Source organism: Cyrtonyx montezumae, unplaced genomic scaffold (assembly GCF_038088225.1).
Source record: "Cyrtonyx montezumae isolate F1298 unplaced genomic scaffold, pur_monq_1.0 scaffold_18, whole genome shotgun sequence".
In the NCBI taxonomy this organism is placed as follows: Eukaryota; Metazoa; Chordata; class Aves; order Galliformes; family Odontophoridae; genus Cyrtonyx; species Cyrtonyx montezumae.
The window spans coordinates 11,233,579-11,256,141 of record NW_027071914.1 but is presented as its reverse complement, the minus strand read 5'-3'; the positions used below and the strand labels follow the sequence as shown (position 1 = coordinate 11,256,141).

At 40.3% G+C, this 22,563-nt stretch overlaps 1 protein-coding gene across 2 annotated transcripts in view; it reads left to right on the top strand.

Moving 5' to 3' along the window:
• SGCD (sarcoglycan delta) overlaps positions 1-22,563 on the top strand; it is a 299,559-nt gene that overhangs the window by 87,863 nt on the left and 189,133 nt on the right. The window contains exon 2 of one of the 2 annotated variants that reach the window (XM_065734696.1): positions 20,690-20,868. Coding sequence is in view for 1 of the 2 variants with exons in the window: in XM_065734695.1 (XP_065590767.1) it covers positions 20,862-20,873 (12 nt within the window). In the remaining variant the exon portion in view is untranslated. Of the gene's footprint in view, positions 1-20,689; positions 20,874-22,563 lie in introns of both variants that reach the window. The other variant, XM_065734695.1, reaches the window with a different exon arrangement.

The following is a 22,563-nucleotide window of genomic DNA, read 5'->3' as shown; positions in this document are numbered from 1 at the left end:
TAAGTGCTCAAGAAAGATTTTTTTTTTTTTGTTTATTATTTGAATGATCGGTCTACGTAAGCTTGTGTAAAAGGCACAGACTAGAGGTGATACTAGGAATGGAGGGTTTAGATCTGTCTGTACAATAGGATTAGCTGGCTCTGACTAATTAAATCAATCTCGTAGCTGGTTATTAAGGCTCTGGATGTCTTTCAGTGTACCCATTGTCAGACTTTGCTTGTCTTTCCTTTTCTGCATAGAACCTGCTGCTGTTCTCCACCCATTTGGGGGAGAACTTCTTTCTTTGTGCTGAATTTGGTGTTTTCAAAGCGTACTCTGGTTCAGACTAGGGCCCTTGGTGCTTAATCTGTGGTTTGCTGCCACCTTTGCCTCATGGTTGGGATGTGGGAGTAGATGGTGGCAGCTTGGAGCAGCTCTGCTTTGCTTTTCTGGGGTCACAGGGGCCAGACTCCACTTGCTTCAGTTGCTCCTAAGTGCGGAAGTCACAGCTGACAGCAAAGTTATTTTAAGAGCATGACTCTCTCCTGTCCTTTGTCATAAAATGCTGCTATTCGGGGTGCTTTATGTGCTGATGTAATTATATCACAGTATATAAATTTGATGGAATAGCATCCCTAAATTTTTATTTCTCTGATGGGGCTGTTGGAAAGGCTTGACAGTACGATTGTAATGATCATACACATTTAATAAAAGCGGTTGTACGCTAAGTGACAACTGAATATTAAAATCACATTATTAAATATGGATCTGCACACAGCTGCTAACTGTGCTTTTGATCAATTCATATAAATGTGCTACCTCACTCAATTGTATTAAATTTAAGTTAATTTAGCAATTAATCTTCACTTAATTAAAACTATAATTTTTAGCAACCTTGCACTTAATGTTTGCTGTAGTCTCTTTAAAACAGCCAAATGTTCAGAATATTTTTCTGCTTGTTTTTGAATTTTCCCTTCCTTTCCGTGGTGTGGGTTGAAGGTTTGTTTTGTTTATTCCAAATTAGTGGGACAGCAGAATTTACAGCTTGAAATATAAAGATGTTACCCCACACAGGGGAGCTAATGTGAGACATAGTGTAGGATCCTGCCAGAGGGACACACGTACCTGGATCGCCTTCCCAGTATCAGCAACATTTTCATCAGTAGGAGCTTATAACATCTTACGCCCATGTAGCTCTGGGTACTGATTTTCACCTCATTATGGAAGTTAATTAGGTAGCATTATGAAGTACTTGGCAGGTGCGGGTGATAGTGCTTACTGCTTTTAGAGAGGATGTGTTTAAGAGAAGCACCTTTTTAGGTAGAAAGTTGGAGGAATTACTGAAGGTGAATGGAACCAGCTGATCTGGCTGGGAATGCATTGTGCTGACTTGCATGTAGGGCTGTATCCTTCATCACACTTCTTGTAGTGTATATGAATATGAGCTGTATGGCAAACAAGCACATTCATGCTGCTTAGACAATAAGTGCACAGCTACAGAGATGAAGAAAGCTTTATGAACTCCTTCTTTACTCCTTCAGTTGAGTTGACTTTTGACGTGGCTATTGGAAAGTCACTGGCTTTTTCTCAACTGTGTGTTCCTGTTTTTTGAAGCACTGCTGAGAACATTTGAGGGTGCAGGATGCTCTTTTCTGAGAAACCTAGGCTGAAACTCTGCGGGAGGAATTTAGCAAACATTAAAGGAACTGCCATTTAAATTACGGGGAAAAGGCAATAAATCACTGCACTTGGTATTCGTTCTGAACTTCATCTCGTTTAGAGACTTTTCCTGTGTTGGCAGAATTAAAATATTAATTTGGTTTTCAATGGATCTCTTTCAGCTTCACTTTATGTCTCTGCCTGAGGTTTTTATAGATGCTGTCACTTGAAAAAAATGTATTACTAAGGGCAGGGTTTTAATTATCTGATTTCCTTTTCCATTTAAACTTCCTGACTGAGTTTCATCTAATGATAATATCTGCAATATATTTGATTATTGGATGTAGATCAGTCATCTGAAGATATCTGCATAATCTGTCATGCGTGTTGGGGGATGGAGTTGTAGAATGAATGTCTGCTGCCGCTCATTTTCAGTTTTTCCACCTGGCTGCAGTAGAGGTCAGGCAAGCAGATCCTCCCTGGGTGCTCTACTGCTTCTGCAAGGGCACTCGAGCTGAGCTGGGGAGGGAGAGCAGCTCCTTCTGTCTTATACAGATGTGGGCAGGCTCCTTATATAGATGTCTTATACAGATGTGGGAGACTCTTCAGCCAGGGCCAGTTCTAGTCTAACAGTAACCACATTATTTCTTAAACATTTACTAGGCTGTAACTTACTATAGAAGTCAGGTTCATCTCTGTGGCAGACAAATGCTGTGCCCCTTCAAAGGAATTGCACCTGCATCATGCAACAGAAATGACTGCAAAGTGACAATTAATTAATAGTCTTCAAAGCTTGTGTTGTTTTAATAGCCTGCAAGGCCTTTTTTTCATCACGTACAGGGAGGTAAATGTTGCCACAACATTTGCACGTGAACCACCAGTCGGCGGTGGTCTTGCAGCTGTTGCAGCTGAGGTCCAAGATTGACACAGCCCATGGCAATGGGGAGGGAGAGGGGAAGGGATGATACGTGGAACGATGAAACTAACTGTAGCTGATTATAGTGTCATAGGACCGTTTGAGTTGGAAAGGACCCTTAAAGGTCATCAGCTCCAACTCCCCTGCAGTGAACAGAGATATACTGTATAACGATATACTGGCCGTAAAGATTTTAACTACTGTCAAACGGCTCCTTTTGAGGACCGTGAGCAGCCTGGGTGCGTTCCTGGAGTCTGAAATAAAAACTTGGCATCCGGAGTCCCCACACGAATCTCACCTGTAATGTGAGCTGCCTAATTGGGCTTCCTCCGTGGGAGCACTTACTCTCCACTGAAGTAATGAACTTTCTGTAAGTAAAACTGTCATCCGGTAATTGTGATGCATGATGGGCGTGTTTAGATAACCCTCCTATTATTTTAGGAAGTGCAGTACTTGAAAGAAAACTTATCCCAAGGTGTCCCTTAAACTTTTCTTTTGTATTACCCTCTGGATTACTCTCCTATCTCCTTCCTTTGATATGTTAATTCAGTCATTTTCCCTATCAGGGCTCATTGCTCTTGCTTTTTTTTTTTTTTTTTTTTTTGCTTTTTTTAATGTAATTTAATTTTGTGGAGAATTAATGCTTATCAGTTCTGTTTTACTATTTAAGAATTTCTGTGAGCATTTTTCTTCTTCTAATTGCAAGTCTGCGTACTTTCCTGAGTGATTTTTTTGTTCTGTTTACTAGTGTGTTGCTACTACACTTCATTTAATAATTCTTCCTTATTCCTTAATCTTCTGAAAACTGTGATTTTTTTTCCCCTCTTTTAGCTAGAGTTGTTTGTGTCCTCAAATGCTCTAACGTAATTAAGAAACATGTATATCATATCTCCTGCCCAGGAGGTTTTATCAAACTCTCTTCTGAACATGTACTTGCCAAGTGTGGATAATCCTGGTTTAAGTTTCAAATTTACCCCTCAGTTCTTGAAGACTTAATTCCCAGTGGAACCAAACGTATGTTGGACTTGAAATGTGGTCACGAATTAAACATGATGTTAGGTGCGTCTGTCTCCAAAAGCATCACCTGTGAGATTACCCCCACTTCTGTAACACATGAGATAGAGATATTGAAAAAAAAGTTCTTTAGCAGATAAGAATTCATTTACAACCCATTGTGTAAGCTCTTTAAGCAACAGCTTCAATTATCTACCATTGTTTCTTAAGTTAGATGTCCAGCTGGGCCACCCCCACACAGCCTGTGGATCATGGTGATTCTGCAGGGCTGGGGCTGTCCTGTAATCAGTGATAAAAATCTATTCTTTATCACATTTTTATCAGTTTTATGCTGAATAAGAGTGTTTTGTCATGGCAGTACTGGTCTATCCATCAGCCTGGAGTCATCTCCCTTGGTTTTCTGTTAGCTTGTTGTCACAGTATTGATGGGGTTGATCTTCTCTGGGATATTGATGGATTTAATAATGTTTTTATCTCAGGTGTATTGTGGCTTTGCCTCAGGTCACTTGAATAGCAACTAAACGGTATCAAGGTGTAATGAAGGACTGCATATAGGTTGAAAGAGAAAGCTCCCTTCTTCTTATACGTGTTGCAAACACTAAATTACATTAAAACCTCTTGGGTTGCTGCGTTTTTGGTGGGGTTTTTTTCATCCTTGTGCTTTGTGCTGGTGTGAGTGAATCTAGGTGTCCAGGTGTTTTCACACTGTTGGAGTTGGATTTCTGTGATCCATTGGCACTGCAATTCTGTGCTAAATGTGTGTTTGTGTGAATGGCTCCAAACCAGAAGGCAGTGTTGAACAAATGCTGAACTTCAGAGCACATCTTTTTTTAGTGGGATGGAGTTGGATCCAAGAACCCAGTGGTAGACAAAGAGAAGTTTGCATCTGGAGATGGATTTTTCAAGTCTTATCTCTGCGTGTTTTTTCTCTGACTCCTCCATGAGCTGCATTGTACACTGTGCAGTTGCTCTGACAGGCAAGACGGAGGTTTTGTAATTAGGATCCTCCCATCATATGGTGTCCCTGCTGTGTTTCATCCTGAGCTGTCTTCCTGGGGCTGAGGAAGCTCTGCTTTTACCATGCTTTGCACAGCATTAAAGTGTGTAGGAAAGGCTAAATGTTGAAGGCCAGATGCTGCCTTCTCTTTGCCTTTTATCAGCTTAGAGAATAATTTCCCTCCTGGGATAGCATTTGGTTCACATAACTGGTGCGTGACTTCAGGAGGCTCCTGCTCTTTGTCAGTCCTCCTGGCCCTCTCACACAGTGAGAGCTGTTTGCAAAGCATTATATTCACTGCAAGCTGACACTGTGGGGCCACCTTTCCTTCTGCATTTTGGGATTACTTTGGCTGGGTTTAATTCCAGCTGCGATACGAAGGCAGACATAAAGAGTAGTGTTTTTAAGACATCCTTTAAAATGTGAATGACAATGAGGTCTTTTGTCATCGTGTTCTTGACTGAAGCTTCAGGTGTTTGTATAATAAAACTGAGGTTTTCTGCACTATCCACAACACCAAGAGGCATTCTTTGAAGATGAGCTCCTCTACCCATATTCTTGCTGCATTTCTATTTGCAGATGCTCCTTACTCCTCTTTTATCCTGTGAGGGAGGAATTTTCTGAGCCTGAAATGAAGAAGCAGCCCTCGAGGGGACTTTGATACAGATAGGTTACTACTCGGATGATAATTTGGGTCAATTTAAATGGCATGTGGGTGTGGGTTTAAATAAATAGCTTTAACCTTTAGCTTACTGATGGAACTGAAAATAGATATGGGGTTGGGCACGTTGGAAGAACTGCTTGTGAAATGTGTACTATTGCTGCCAGCATTACATTGAATAAATAGATTGCTCTTCAGGGCTGTCAAGCCAGCACCTTTGCCAGTGAGAGGAAATAGGATTTTTTCTTTTTAACCAGCAGCCAAGTCTAAAAGAAGCTCTTATCCCTTTTTGGGTGGCTTTGGTTTTACAAGTCTGTAACTTAGAATTTATTTCGTGAACTGCACTTTGAATTTTATTCTTAGATCTTCATGGTTACGTAATTTCCCAGTTAAATCTTTATGCACAGTCTATCCTAACCAGTTATATCCTAAAGACAAGAATTAGAGCATTTGTTGATAGTTACTGGGTATGCCATTAACTTCTTGTGGCTCAGAATGAACTTTTGTGAACAGGAAACCATTATTTGTGGTTCAGGAGGTAGAGGAAAAAGCTCATTAAATTATTTGATTAGTTTTTTGGCCAAAATATGGTGTAAGTGCTCTAGCTTAGTAATCATCCTCTCTAGGCTGAGATCTATCACTGCTCTTGCATTTGGGTTGGATTTGGAATAGGTGTGTGCTCCTGTAACTTGCATCGTCAAGAGGAGAGGAGAAAGAATAACCACCAGAGGTTTTGTGCTTGCATCCAACCATATATCCAAAGAAGAAAATAAATGTGAAGCTCATAATTGCTTTAAGCTTTTGACAATGTGAAATCTTCATCCAGATTGTTGTAATAATCAACTAGGTGGTAGCTACTCAAATTGTTCTGCATGGAGTTGCTTTAAAGTTGGAATTTCTGGTTATTTGGCATGAGGGAAAGAGAAGATTGTTCTTTTCCTGAAGGGAGTGAATGGATTGTTTGTTTTGACAGACTCAAAATATAAGTGGTTCAGCTGTATTTCCCTGCAGCCTCAGTCCCCAGTCTCCCAATTTTGGGACAGCCCAGACAAAGCTCTGCAGTGGAGGAATAGCCTAGATAAAAAAGATTAAAAGTTATCAGGATAAGACCTTGTAAAGGCAGTGATGATTTCTTGGATGAGTACAAGGTTATTTTCATCTACTGATTTTCTCCTCTGGTGTAAATGTAGGTGTGATAAAATATGCAGATAATATTTCATAATAACAATCTTCTGATAGATAATAATGGCAAAGAAAAATAGAGTCGTAAACTTGTCGTGAGCTACGGTTTCAGTACCATTTCCTTCTGCAGATCATTACTATTGGCTATACCTGCTGAGAAGCAGGTACGTAGCTACAGAGCATGCCAAGGACAAATGAATTTTCACTTTTTGTGCTTGTGTTGATCATTGCCCCATGTCAAACAGGTCAAAGTCTTGTGTTCTGTAAAATATGCACCACTCTCCACCCTGTTAACTGCATCATTCCATGACAGCATGAAATTCTGTAGAAAGATGCTTTGGCATACATTTCCATAATAAAATACCTTAAATTTGCTTATGCAAACAGGCTGGGAGTGATTCACTAATGTGTGAGCAAATCATGCAAGGGAACTCCTGGAAGAGCAGCAGATTGGTCATGAGCTTGTGACTTCGTATATTGTGGGTCTGGGAGGAGCTGCTGAATTGCAGTGCTCGGAGACAAATCGTGACAAGGTGCCACCAAGGGCAATAGCTCAAGATCGGAAGCTTGACTTTTCACAGCAGTGAGACTGTGTGACATGCAATGGTAAGAATTAAAAGAGAGTTGCACGAGAGAGGCAATAAAAATTCTCCTTTTCATGTTGTCTGCCAACTTTTTGATTTATCAAGATCAGGAAGAAGATAACCCAGGTTGTTTAGTTGTTCCATAACTGTTTGCAAGGTTTTCTCAAATAGTCCCCTGAAGCATCTGCTTTTCCACTGTCTGATTCAGGTTTCTGGTCTAAACAGAGCACTCATCTAATCTGCTATGACAGATTCCAGATTCTAAATATCATATAGCATAATCCGTAAGGACATGGTGATATCCCCTGCAAGGTGTTTATCTTCCATGCCCTGGTCATTCTTGTGACTGCTCTTGGAGACCTCCATGCTGCGTATCAGTGGAGGAATCAAGAATCCATACATCTAACACATGCTGGCTGTGGTGAGCACTGCTGGCCAGATGGTGTTTTTATCTTCATCAGCAAATCTGTAATAAAAGGTGGTTAAGGCTAGTGTGTCTTTTCCCCGTTAAAAGGAATACTGAATATGTCCTTAGGTGTATGGGTACACATTGCTGTGTATCCGTGCCAAACAGTCCATTTATGGACAGGTGGAGGGAAGTTTATATGGTCCATAAAATGAGCAGGTGTTAATTCCCAGTTACCTGGGAGAATATGTGCATGTAGCTGTCATGAGTTAACATAAATATCTGAAAGCTGAATATTGCAGTATGTGCTTGGGAGGAGTGGTGCACCCTGCAGCTCCAAAGGCCATCCCGTCCAAATCACTTGATGAGTGGAAATCAGCAGCAGACTTGCCCTCTGACACTGAGTGCACAGGTTCACCCCTTTGCTCACTGCAGGGTGGGAAGGGTTTGCTAGGGGAGGCAGATGTTGGTTATTCATGTAACAATTTGTATTAAGTAGGCACTTTCTTGTTCACTCCTTTTGATCTTTCTAGACACCCTAATTATGGATACAGCCTTAACGAGGATGATAAAGGGACTCAGGGGTTATAAACTGTGGTGAGAGGTTAAGAAAGTTATGTTTATATTCATTAGAATGGAAGAGATTAGGAGGGATTGTGGCCAAGGTGTGCAAAATCCAGCAGGTATTGAAGAAAAAGTGATGCCCTCGGAATATTCAAGAGAAAAACTGTGACGATGGGAAGTGGAATGTAGGTGGCAATTTGGTTGAAATTGGTTTGGAGATGTTTTTACAATAGTATTTCTTTCAGCTGATCTGTGGGCTATTGAAAGGCAGCTTGAGAGAGAGATATGTCAGAGGCCAAAAATATAGGATGTGTCACGTAGCTTGTCTTTGAATTGTCAGGTCAGCATGTAATTAATTAGAAAAGCTTTTTTGCTTGTTTTGAATTAAGCTCTGTGTTGGAGCAATGCATAGAAGAGGCATATTGTATCTTGCAGGTGTCTTTGCATCCAAAGTTGTAGTCAGGCCCTTTATGAAGTTCATAAATCTCGTTCTGTTACTATATAAAGACAAAAGGAACTGGTATGGCTACTTGGGGAGTTTTTTTCTAATGTGAAATGGTGCAGAGCTGGCAAGCAAAAGATTTATGGCTGAGAAGAGCACTAGTTGTGCTACTTCGCAGACCAGAATTGGGAGAACTGGGAGACAAAGTCAGTGACAGCTATAAAGGGTTATGAAGTGACTTACAAAGGCACTGGAAGTAAGAGGAAAGCAAAAGTCAGTAAGAAAGGGAAACAAGTAATGGAGTAGACAGAGTAGACAGAAATACCAGATGCCATTATTTTGTGCTGCTCTTTGTGGGAAGGTTAATAATTGTGTCAGAGCCATAACAGTGTTCCCTGTAACGAGGGGTTATGAGCAAAGGCAAGAACAAGATAAAGAGTATTTAGATAAGTGTGATATATTTGGGTCAGCATGGCCTTCTGAAATGTATCCACAGAATTATTTACGATGACTCGCAGAAGCTCACGGGGAACAGCAAAATTGTCAGAAGTTGCAAGGAAGGCAAACACAGAAGCTGTCATCATAGAGGGCAGTACAAAGGAAACAGAGCCTTGTAAATACCTAAAAAGGTACAGAATAAGTTACTGAACTTGCAGGTATCTGTGAGCAGTGAGTAGTATCTAACATGCTTTATTTAGACAAAACCATTGTAATTCCCTTCTGTGGACGGGTGACTAATCTGAAACAGAGGAAAGCAGAAGTGCTTCATTTTTGGGTAGGTGTCTGATACTCTCTTAAGCACTGTTTTCTCATGAGAGAGAAAACTGAGCTCAGTCTTGCAGCTTTCAAACTTTTTGATTAGTGAATCAGTAGATGCTTCCAGCATCTTTAGAGGTGCACATTGCCAAGGAGGAAGGAGTTCACTGGCCAGTGTCTGCTATTGGCTGACACGCCTGACAAAATACCCAAGAGCAGATATGTCCTTGAAACAGGGAGGGGACCATGCATTAAGGTATTATTAAATCTCTATTTTCATAAATGCTTTCCTTTAATGAAAGTTGCTGTGTACAGCGGTATACTCTTTGCTCTCTCTCCACCATCCCTTTCACCAGTGTATTTTACTATGAAAGAGTTTTACCTTGAGCTACAGCCTGTACTGCAGTAGAATATCATGTATGGAGAACTCACTTAACATCACACGAAAATGTAATAGCTGGACAGAGGCTGGGAATCTAGAAGTAAGCCTCAGAAAAGTTGGCTTAAAGATAATTCTTTTTAAGCATTCCTTAGACTTTTGCACAAAGATTGCAGACTAGGCATTCCAGCATCTTCTATGAGCACAGGATTTATACGCTGTAATAAATGTATCCATAGGGTGCTGCACTGTTGTAATGATGGTGAATTATGGTAAAATTAGGAGAATTAATAATGACCTAGATGGAGTAATTTAGCATTGTGATAACTAAACTCCAGCCTAATACCCAGTGTATTCACAGAGCTATGTACAAAGAACATTGGATTTGAGTGTCTTAAGGGGAATCTTACATAGAAAACAAAGCAAAACCCTAATCATAAACAAATGCCATAGCATATCATTAAGAGGATTAAGTGGATTGAAATTGATGTCTAAGGTGTTTTGGTTGATTGTTACTAAAAATACCACATGCTTGAAAATCATTTTGTTTGTCACCCTCTCTTCTGCTCATTGTATCATGCAGCATTATCCTTATTTACCAGGACTGCTTCATACCAGGTCTTTATCTGTGAGGTTTCTTGTTTCATGCCAGACTTGATCTGAATTTTGCAGCCTGATGCATTGGCACTGTTTGGTGCCAAGCTATTAATACCTTAATAGTGATGGAGAGACCAGGTTCAGCAAACCCAGGCTAAAAGCAAAATGGAAAAGCACAAGTCTTAGGGAGTTTGCTAAATTTAGTTGCCTCCTTAGTCTTTTAAACAAAAGAAGTAATTGTAAATTCAAAGAAACAGTACACTGTACACAAATTTTATATTGTCTTTAACTCAGTAGCTTTCTGAATAATTAGTATTCCCTGAGACCTTGGATTTTGGTCTGTAAATGTATGTTCATTAAATAACAAATTTTTATAGAATCATACAGTATCTCGTAGTGGAAGGGACTCGCAAAGATTGAGTCCACCTCCTGCCTTCACACAGGAGCACTCAGACCCAAACCCTGTGTCGTGCTGGGTTTGTAGGTACAGGGCTGACAGCAGCAACCTGTCACAGAGCACTGAGTTTGGGTGTATGCATTGAATAGCTCTAGTTCTGGTCTGACTTAACATTCTCACTTGAAATATCACCACTTCGTCGTTTTTTGTAGCACTGAAATAAATTGTCAAAAACGTCTCCAGCATCCACAGGTTGGATTGTAGCATTAGCAAGGTTGGATTGCGGTGTTAACAAGTTCTTCCTTATTTTGCCAGTTCTTAGCAGTTCACTGCAGGAGCTGTCTTGTTCCCTGCAATGAGTTCTGATCCTCTCATGTTTAGAAACAAGTGTCGCTGGGTTCCGCTTACGTTATGCACTCTGCAGACCCGCTGTTGGTAGCCCCAGTCACAGAGGACTTCCACAAATGTGTGAGCAGAATTTAAGGTCACAGCAGTTCTGTCTCGTGTTGATGACCACACTACAGCAGCTTTGTTAGTAATCCTATTGCCTCCTGGGAATGTTGCATATTCAGGAACATAAGAAGGAAGGAATGGTATCTACTTTATGCCAGAGTAGAGAGAGACTGCCAAATGAAATTAAAGTTTCCATCTAGACAGTAATAAAAATTAGCCCTTCGTCATGCATTAAGGTGACACTCAAGATGTTCCATAAGCATTAGTTACCTAATTGTATTATGAGGGTGCACAAAAGAATGTATTAGTCATGTTGTATGTAGAAATGAAGCTTAAATTTAAGTGAAGATGGGGATGCTTCACCACTGGTGTCGCTTCCTCACAGCCCCACTATTCTTGCTGTGGGATGGGTTAGTTGTACTGCTGTTTCCTTTTCTGGTTGATTTTAACCCAGTGTAATCCTACATTCAGTAAGCATTTCAACGACCAGATGAGATGCAGTCTTCATACATCATTACAGATCAGTGGAAGTCTACCACATTGCATATAGGATTTTGAGCACTGAACAGTAAAAGAGTTTGCTCTGTGTCAGAGCTGGCATTTTAATCAAGGAAAAAATATTTTAAAAATAGTAACTGTAACAGAGTTATAAACAAATGCATATCAGTACAATCCATTAAATGCACAGAGATATGGCAGGATCATTCCCGTATAAATCCGTTCATAAACTCGTTTTTAATTTTTTGGCAGACTTATGAAGCCAATTAGCTTAGTGATAAATATTCAGCTTTAATGGGCAAGTAAATAATTAATGTTATTGCCTTTGTAAATTTAGGTTTTCAGTTATAAATTAACATAATTAAAAGAGTAATGTTTCAGCACGCATTTTAGCAGCCTAATCTAAATCAAGCAATTAAACTGTAGGTTTTTCACATCAAATGAGTTGAGTTTATAAGGATTCAAACTGTAGACGTAAATTTGTTTTTCATGGTCAGATTCATAACAAAAATGTGAAGGAGAATACTCTTCAGTAGATGTAATCAAGTATATTATTTGAAGAACCATTAATACATACTTTAACTACTTTGGGTCGTCCTTCCACAGTGAAATAGAAGGGGGAAGGCCAACTTGCCATCAGTCTCTGACACGTGGGTAATTGTAACGATCGCTGTGAAACTGTTATTACTGAGTAACAGTTGTCACGTCTTTGTTGAATTGATTGTGAATGCACAAGGTATAGATCTGAAAAGGTAGAAAAACTGCTATTAATTAACAGCTCCAGGCTGACTGACATTAGCTGAGAGCTTGATCCTGCTTTCTTCTCCTACCCCTGCTTTTTCTTGCTTTGGATTTTGTATGGCATGCCTGTGCCATCTTCATGCCATTCTTCAGTCTTAGTGAGCAATAAAAACTGCTCTTGGAAAGAATAGGAGTGTTAATAAGAGCATGCAACTGTTTATAATCCAGATGTCAATCAGAGCTGCTGAAGTTAATTGCTGTCGGTAGCTGCTATGAAAGAGTGGAGCATGTGCATGATTGCAACTTCTGGTTGGTGTAGGAAGTCACAGCAGAATTTCTGGAGCTGCCTTAGAGAGGCGGTTAAGGCATGTCTGAAACCACCACGATATATGGAATCGGTCCTTTCTCTGGTTTTGTTCTTTTTTAATATGAAATTGCATGATGTTTCTAAACTGCTGCTTTAGGGTGATGACAGGAAGCATCCAGAAGTGACTCTCAAACACATGTATGCATAGACACATGTATGCATCTATGCAGAAAAAAAAAGATTGAAAATTTGTCTTGAGTCAAATAAGACCTGAAAATTCCCACTGAAGAAACAACTGGAGACTTTTCTAATCTTGCAGGCTTCGCAGATTATAATTTATCATGGCCAAGCAGTCTATTTATAGCCTCTTCAAAAATTGTCCCTAAGAGCAGCATTTTGCAAACAGCCAAAGCTTTGCAGATTTGTAATGAGAAGTGTTTCTTGATGCACGGGCTTGCCCACATCTAAACTTGTTCACTGACATTTCTCAAAGCTGTGATTTCAGTCATTTTTTGCCCTGTAACCAAGAGGGCAAATTTATCACTGGCAAAAGCCCACAGAAGTCGGTGAAGTTATACCAGAGATAAATTCAGGCCAGTGAACTTTGTTAGTGTTGTTCAAACCGTTTGCAGTGCTGTGCAGATAGATAGCTGAAGGGTTTTCTGGCAGCATCCAATTATTAAAGGGTGAGTGGACTGAGAAAATTCCCTTCAGATGAATTTGTGCTAATTGATTTATACATGCAGTACTGCATTGTGACGGTATTATTTTGGGTTTACTTTATTAGCAAAGCACACTAAACTCTCTTGCATGATATTTATGGGGTCATATTTCCAAAGAATTGTTAAATGAACGCAGTCATGTGGTGGTGCAAGTGTGTTTGGGAATCCGACAAGTTGATGGCACAGTTATTTTGTAAGCACAGTTAACACTACACGTGAATGTGGATCTGTAGGTGGTGGTCAATGATAACGCAGATTTCTGTTCAAATGCTGCACTGTGCTAAATAGTTCCAATCTGTATTTCATAATTAATTTTGTCCATGTCTAGATGTCAGTGGGGTTCATTCAGGTGCAGTGTATGCTTGCAGTGCAGGCAGTGGCTAAATGATGATTCTTGTCTCATGTGAGGCTCAGCCTGGGCTCTGTGACACATTTCTGGCTGGGATCTAATAATCAACCCCTTCATACAGAGTCAGCAGTCTTTAGCTGTGTCTGAAGAGAATTCAGTGTGTTTCATAACGAGGTTATTCTAGACACCTCTGCATTTGGTAGTCTACTTTTAGCTGCTTTGGTTTTCAGCACAAATAAAAAGATTGCTTTAAGACTACTGAGAGCCTAATGAGATTGAAGGCAGTTCAGATGCTTGCTCCTTGTGGTGGCTCAGCAGTGCAGTCTGCTGGATGCTGTATTTCTGCTCCATTCATTTTGGATTTACTGCACGACAAGGAAACTAGCTTTTACCAACAGAAGCAGTGTGACACTGCCTTATTTTATAGGGAATGAGTGTATTTCAGTTAGTTAGAAGACTTTTGGAAAAATCCATCTAGCCTATCTCCAAGAACAGATAACAGGAGCGGTTTACGTGGGTGTACTCTGCAGACATTTCTGATTCAAATCTGAGGCAAGGATGCCTTCTGTAACAGCACTGGATTGCTCAGCATTTTGCACTCATTACTGAAGCTTTTCTGTAGCTCATTGTGTAGGACTAATTGTGAAAGCATTGAAAGTGTGTGTGTGCTTAGAGAAGGAAGAAGGCAGTAAGGGGGTCCAAATGTCTCTGAACATGGGCTGTACCCCCAAAAGGTCCAATTCTGGGACTTAAGTGCTTCTGTTCCTTTACAATCCTTTTAAACTCACACCCACCTTCTCCAAGTTTGACATTTCCATTAGATAACTCCTGAGGCCCTGGGTTTGCTTTGGCCACTCCTTGCATCCCCAGACACCAGCATAGTCCTCATCCTTGCTGCTCTGGTACAACTCTGCACACCTCCTTCACATCCTTCACTGTCCTGTACTACTCACTGAAATTAAAGCATTTAAGAGCTCTGGAGATTTATCAGGCTTTTATGCCAGCTTCCAACTCAAGATGAGTTTATTTTTCTACAAATATATGACCAACAATGGAAAGGCCACATTTCAGGAGTTAGCTTGGTGTTTTTCAAGTGTCTGTGAATGTGATGTACTTTCCAGGAGATCTCAGATCCATGCAGTAAATTAGGCTGCCTTTGTGTGTTGTTTATGAACTTGGTCTGTTCTTACATTTCCCTTGTAACAGTCTAAAACTCTAGCAGTGTTGTGACTTCCAGAGCGAGACTAAATTGCATACAGCTAATTTATCAAGCAAAGCTTTCAAAAGTTTGAAAAGTGCTTGAAAGCAATTGTTTTTACGAACTAAACCTGACTCAATGCCTTCAAGTAGAACCAAGTTGGAGACTCTCGGCAAATGCATCAGAGTTTGATGTTATGTGTGGATTTTAAAATCGAAACATTGAGAAGAATAATCTGAATTTATAATGGAAGACCCTGCTCAGGTTCCAGGCTGACAACTGACTGACAGCTGTGTGTCCTCCAGCTGCCACAGAATCCAATAGATTTGTATTTTCTCAAACGTTTGGCATACCAGCTTATCCCAATATGTTCCACAGAGATAAACAATAAAGTTACAGTTAAATAAATAACTTCAGAGATAAGCAACTTTAGCAAAGGACGAAAGGTTTGCTTAGCAATGACATTTAACAGTAGATGGAGATATGCATTTACTTATTCACTTTTCAAATAAAAAAGTATGAAAAATAGGAGTAATACAAAGCAGAAGTCTCTGGAGAGTGACAGATTAGGATAGCAGAAACAGTTTTTTATGAGCAGTCTTAATGCAGACTAGTAATAAATCTCACTGATTTCAGGGAGAGCAGAATGAGGACAGTGCCAGAACCGCTGGGAAACTTCATCTGCAGAATTCAGGAGAGTATGAGGGGTGAAGAAGGGGAAGTAAAAGAAGGTCTGAAGGAGATGCAGAGAAGTCAGTCCCAAGTTTTGGGTGGCAGAATAAAAATACACCGAGTTCAAATTAGATTAAAGTTAGTGGTCAAGCTAATACCTTTTATATACGGAGAGAGAGAGAAGTACAGTGTGTTTATAAAAAGCTTGTGCTGTAATGCCCCGATCCTGTAACATGATTCACTTTTATGCTATCAGCTGCGGTAAAGAGATCCTAGGGTATTTGAGTCTTCTTGTAATGAACAATGTTCCCTGTCCTGACGTGTAACTGAATTACAGAATAAAGAAAATAGATCCGAATATATCCCAGGAGAGTCTCAGTATGCTAACTTGGTTTGAGTAGAGGTTTATCTTGGAGTAGATCCAAAAATGTCTTTCCCTGGTTAACAGAATTAGGTTTGCATTGTGGCATATATTGACAAATGTTTTTTCCTGGGGCAGTTGAGAATCTCGTAGTGCATCCCTCCTCTGCAGCCTGGTGACTTCTGGGGAGAGCAGTGCGTGTGTGTGAGTCCATCCTTCCGGAGACCTTTCCAGCTGCTGCAGGCAGCCTTCCTTGGCTCAAGGAAAAACGGGGCAAGGGAATATAAAGACACTGGCTTCAACTTGCCAGCAAGTTACATTCTCTAATACTCTATTTGGATATCAAGACTTTTGTAAACAGGAAAAATGTTAATGCTGATGGACATAGTGCAGTTGGGCTCATTGAAACGTTATATGAAACATTATGAATTGAATGGTATGAAACGTTTCAGATTTGCTAGGAATACATGTGATTTCTTTTTGCTGTGATAGAGCCACATACACCGTGAAAATAAGGCTGTTTAATTGTGACACTGAGTGACACTGTTTGTTTTCCAGCTACATGCCCATTTTAGGTTTCAATGAGGGGAAATCCAGTTAGATATATTTATATTGACAAAGGTTGTATTACACAGCTGCCGCTCAGATAAACCTGTCAGCTCCTGTTGGAAAAATTGGGCTTATTTTGTTATTTGATTACGTTAAGGGTCTGGCCAGTTGAGTGCACTCAGTTTGGTATTCATTTTTGCCCAAATCCAAGAAATGAGTTAAGTGTTGCTTTCCCCCATCTCCCCAGGAACGTACTTCAGCCCTCTATGGTCATCTAAGAAGGGCATAACACGTGGCTCTAACTCTGTCGTTGCTTTCCATTGAACTGACAGAGGAAGCAGTCTCAGAATAGAGCTGCAGTGCAAGTACAGGTGTGAACATCTGTGAATGTTTCTTGTATTGGTAGCCCAGGAGATAGTAGGTGATACTGTTACCAGACTGTATCAGTAGTAATAACTAAAAAACAGATGCCAACATTGATTATGTAACGTGGTGTTAATAGTTAAACAGTAGCCTGCAATGTAATGCTTACCAACCTGAGAAGCAGCCTTCATTAGCATGTTCTTCTTCAAGACTTTCATTTTATTTCCAGTTGAAATATTTCTGCTGCTTTCCTGGGATTAATTTTCCGAAGATATTTACTTTTATTCAGTGGTAGCAAAACTTGTGCAGTACTGCAGCATTTTACCCCCCAAAAGTATTAATTTTACTTTGTACTGTGTAACATAAGTCCTAGTACAATGATGTTAACGACAGACGTGGTTACCACTGTTCTTATTTCTTTTTTCTTGGGTACCTCTAGTTTGCACTTGGGTGGCAAAAAGCAGTGCATTCAAAGCATTCAGCAGCATCGCAGCATTCCATTACACTTCAGTCAATGTATTCTGTTTTGCTACTGCTTGCGTTGAGTTCATTTCTTGAGGACGTCCATCACACCGCCAGCCTCCACCAATTATCCAAATCATTGATGTTATCACCTGAATTGCAGCTCTGCTATTTCACTATTAGTTTGGTTGTCAGGGAAGGAAAAGAAAAAAATAAAAAAGCTTCAGAACAGGCAAGTGCTGGGATTGCTGGTGACTTCTGTTTTATTTATGTTTTCTACTAAGCCATCGTGAATGACAAAGTATGTCTGGGACACGACTGTGGGCAGCACTGTGAAGTGTTATAGTTGGAAAGGTGCCAAAGTAGCATTGCTACCAATTTTTTACCATTAACCTTCTGGAAAGAGGGATTCAAAGCCTCATTTTATTCTCTTCTTCACCAGTGTCACCTCTACACTAAATTAATGTAAGATCTTTACCAGAGATGTAGCTGACAAGATGAATTGTTGATCCTACAGCTTCCTTGATGCGACAGGAGAAGAGAAACAAATCCAGTAAAACACAGAAGCCAATTTCCATTACAATACAAGCTGTGAGGAGTCATGAGCATCATCTGAGATAGCCAAATACCTTCACTTTCTACTGAAGCTAGTTAGTGCATTGGGATTGTTTAAGCCATGCTCTCTCGAAGCTCTCTAGAAAACAGTTTGATAGTGAAGACTGTGCAAAATGCAGCAGCTGTTGCTTACTCGGCTGTATGGGGGCTGATGTCCAAGGCTGTAATTAGAAGATATGTCTGCTAATGAATTGGTGCTATTTCCTGCTGTGTTCATACTGCTCTGGGATCTTTTTCTTGCCCTTATGGAAGAGGCTGACCTTGTTAAATGTTTAGCAATAAACGTGTGTTATTCCCTGCCTGTTTTACAACCTTTGTTCTGCTTCTACTAGTAGAGCTCCCCTGTATTAGGCTTGTGTGTTTGCCCAGGTGCAGCTCCCCTAGGAAAAGGGGAATTAGGAGAGTGCATGCACATGTGTTTATGTCTGAGTGTTGTATGAGTCCACACGGGTGTGCCCACACAAAGAGCTTTGATTTCCTAATGTCCACAGCAGGAGTAAAAAACAAAAGAACTTCAAGGAAGGAGTTAAGATTTCAGTTACTTTTAAGTCATTGGACTCCTTAGATATATAAACTTTTCCAGGCCCAACTAATATATTCAACTGCGGTGACCAAGGTTGTAATTAATTCTTGAAGAGACAAACGGTTATTTGAGTATCTGTTGTACTGTAAAATATACTTACAAATATGTTGTTCAGCTTCTAGATACCTCTTTCAGCTCTGTAAAAAGTTGCATATTCACAATGATATGATCATGTCTAGCCACAAGGCCATACCTTGAGCTATATGACACCCAAAGACAAGGATGACTGTACTAGGTCAGATAAAGGTCCGGCTGGCTCCTGTCCTCGCCTCGACAGTGACAAATAGCTGCTGCCTACAGAAGAGTGTAAGAACAGGACAAAGGGTATAGCAGAGCTACCTTTGGGATGGTCTCCTAACCTTCATTGATCTGTGGTCTGAGGACATCTCAAATAGCTTCAGATTTACTATACATCCAAAGTGTATAGTTATTTTGTAAAATTCATGCTTTCTATCAGCAGAGGACTGAGGTTTCTCTAAGGGAAATTCTCTTCTTATTGGAAAACTGTCTTATCTGTCTTTCTGGTTAGTGCGAGCATCTATATTTCTGTTCTTGTGACTTGAAGACTCATTTAATGCATTTAACTATGTTAATATAGAAATGTGCTTGAACAGTTTATAGTCACTGCATTTTGAGACCCAAGTTGTTTGTCTTCTTCGTTGCCACAGCTCCCTTTACTTTCTACCCTCCAGGATCACTGCACATCTGTATTGCCCCACATTTCCATTCAACTTAGGCAACTGCTTGGCTGAAATCTGCAGTAGCATTTCCAGCTTAGCACTGCTGTGCTCTCATTCTCATAATGGTAGCAGTTAGATGTGAGAGAAGCTTTTTTTTTCTTCGCTTTGTTTTTGCCAAGAGCTGAAAGTGCATTCTCCTACCTGCAGCCTGCACTGTATTTTATGGTCCACCCAACAGTGCGGGAATTCAGACAGCACAGAATTTCCAAGGGCATGCATAGCAGTGTATTAAGACAATGTGCCCAGCTCTAACCAAAGAGATTTGCTCCAGATGAGCATTGGCAAACTCTGCTACATAGGAGCTTTCAAAAACGAATCTCTTCCAACCTGAGACCAGGCTCCAGCACTCGGTTTGCAATGATGATATACTCCGTTTGTTTCTTCTGCTGTCAGTGATTCTGTAGTTCATGTACAAAAACATAGAACTGGTTTTCTCATGACTTCTGTGTTATGTTGTTATGAGAGGAAAAAAAAACAACAAAAAAGTTATTGTAACTGCAGTCCACAGAGACTGAAATCCCTTTGAAGTGGTGGAGTTGGGTCTTGCTGCTACCTGCAGGTCTGCTGCTTGCAGTGTTACCCCATTCTGTAGCTGTCAGTCATTTAGCAACCATTCCAGTTGTCAGTCTGATTTTTTCATATGTCATTTGCCACCAAAGGCTTTATAGTTAGCCTGCAATAGGGACAGAAGCTGTGAAGGTTCATGTTTTTCCTTTGAGTGAGTTCAAAAGGTGCAGAAGGTCTGTAGCATGTGAAGAAATGAAGGACTAAATAAAGTAAATAGACTTGGTTGTTTTGATCTGCGTGGCCACGATTGCTGTATGGCCTTTTGGTTGTGGGCATTCCAGAGGGATTCAGGGTGACTAATGTGACGGCAGCAATGAATTTTTGAACTTCTCAGTGTTCCTCTAAATTTGGTGGATGCTGTTGCATGCTGGTTGTTATCAGTGCTGGGAAGTCAGAAAATGTGGTGCAGAGCTCCCACCCTCTCAGAAATCCTTAGGATGCTTTTCTGTTTCTGACAATTGAATTCAGGAACATATTGTTGAGCATTGGGCTGACAGTCACTGCTTCCCATTAACTATAAGACCTAATGTAATTGCCCATTTAGGAGCTTTGAATTTCCTAAATGAGAGCCGTTTATAATGGTGCAAAGTATTAAAGAATGAGACTGTGTCATTGCTTTTAATATAAAAGTTCTGTTATTTTGTGAAAATGCCATAATGAATTAAAACATTCCCTATGGAGAAATGTATTACTCACTTTCTTAGTATATCAGACTAGAATAAAATGCAGCCAAGCTAGCATTTGTTTCATGGTGCAGTGGCACTATTAAAGTATTGTAAGGCAAGAATAGCTTTGCACCATAGTTCTTGTATTCAAAGATTGCCCTCCAAAGGTGCCATGTGTGATGGATTGTCACAGACTCTGTCCTGCCTTGACATTTTATTCCTATCAGATGTTGTGTTATGCTCTGCTCTGAATCTTCCAAACAACTGACCCCAGAATTTAATGCCACACCTTCTTTTCTGTTTCTGAACAGCATCTTTTGCAGCTGAGGCTCTGACGTACTGGAGGACACTGCATTTGCCTCAGTGACAAGGAGAGGGGAGTTGGACCCTCTGGGGAGCTGAGAAAGAAATTGGATTTGGTGGTCACCTGAGGAGCTCACCTTCACGCCAATGTTGCTCTGAAATGAGTTGAGTCCAACATTCATGTTTGGTAAGGTATGTCGTTTTCCCACAGCTTTTGTCTACTGTTTTATGAGTATTTGTGTATGATAAAAATAGGAAGTTAGCAGCCTTTGTGTTTGTTGCTATGTAGGTGCCGTATATTTACTGCCTTAGTAAAGGATCTTTGCCCTCTCTGAATTTAGAGAGCGATTGTCAAGACTGAAGTGTTGCTGAAGTCTTGGGCTTGAGAGGGTACATGTTTGATACTGAGTGCTTTATGACCAAAATGCTCGCTGATGCTTGTGTTCTGTTGGTGGTGATGTATACTTGTGGATAGGCATCCACGCTTCGAAAGCCATGCTTGTGGTTTCATTTACCTCTGTAGTTCAGAGGGTTGGAGAGGAAAACAAACGTAGTTCTGAAGTAGTTGATTTGTAATACAGTCCCATCATTCTTTTGTGCTTGGTATATTTTCACTGCTTGTCAAGGATGGTAATAGTACCCCTTTCTTGCATAATCTTGCAAGAGAAATCTCCTTTCTCATGGTTCTTGTAGCTTTTGTATGTATTCAAGTTTTTATATCCCACAAAAACATCTCTTTTGTTATGTTGTAAACGTAGCAGAAAGTATGCAACTCATCTTTTAATGAGAATTTGGGGCCAGAACTTAAGGGACGTACTGTAGTCTTGTGTTGTGGGTGCATTTTATGTCATGTAGCCTCCAATGCTCCAGTTTCTTTTACATAGGCCAAGTTATTTCGTTGGGGGCAAAATATGATTCCAAAGAACAAAACTTCTTGAAGTATTGGTTCTCACATACTAATAGAGTGGTATCAGATAATGCTATCGTTTTTCATTTAACACATAGGAATTGACTTTCTTTCATGACTGAGCCAGCAGGAGTTTCTTGAGAAAAATACATATCAGCAATATCACACCCATATTTAGTGTTAGTGGGGAAAAAAAAAGACTTACTTAAAAGTCTCTAAGAAAACGTGGGACATCCCGGAGAGTGCTTACTCATTCTTTTGCTTTTGATAGTGTTGTGCCAGAAGCTACCTCTGGAAATGATGATGTAAGCCAGTGGCACTTGAAAACTTGTACACTGTCAGAAGAAAATGCAATTTCTATATGCATTATATTACGCTTACTGATGTGTTGAATGCTGCAGGAGGAACTGTTGGGAAGATTAGCAGGTCCCAATCAGAGCAGACCTGTGGTTTGTTCTGCTGTCAGATGGGTGGTAGCTGGGTCTTCCTTCCATCCCACAGCCTCTGTGAAATTGTGAGCATGAGTGGCAAGCAGCATCACACAGACTGAGACCTGTGTCTGCTTTCCTCTGCCAGGCAGTACCAGAGCACTGCATTGCTGCAGTCAGATCCAGAATGTCACACCAGCTGTGATTCATCTTGCCTATGTCTGCATTTGATGTACCTGAGCTTCAAATATTTAGCTTAAGACAGCTATTTATTTCTTGGAGGAGATTTGAACTGAGCATCTTGCTCACTTGCCTCAGAATGGCTTCTGCAGGAACCTGTCTAGCTCCAGTGATTGTAGAAAAAATTGGTGGAATAGCTTAAATCATGTGCTTAACTTTTAAATGTTGAGAGTCAAGAAAGGTCTGTTCTGACTATTGTAGGTGAAAACACATAAATCTTCCTTGCTCTGCGTATGTTTGTTGCTCCAGGATGTGTGGGCTCTGTTAGTGATCTTGAAGGTCTTTTCCAACCTGGAAGGTACAGTGA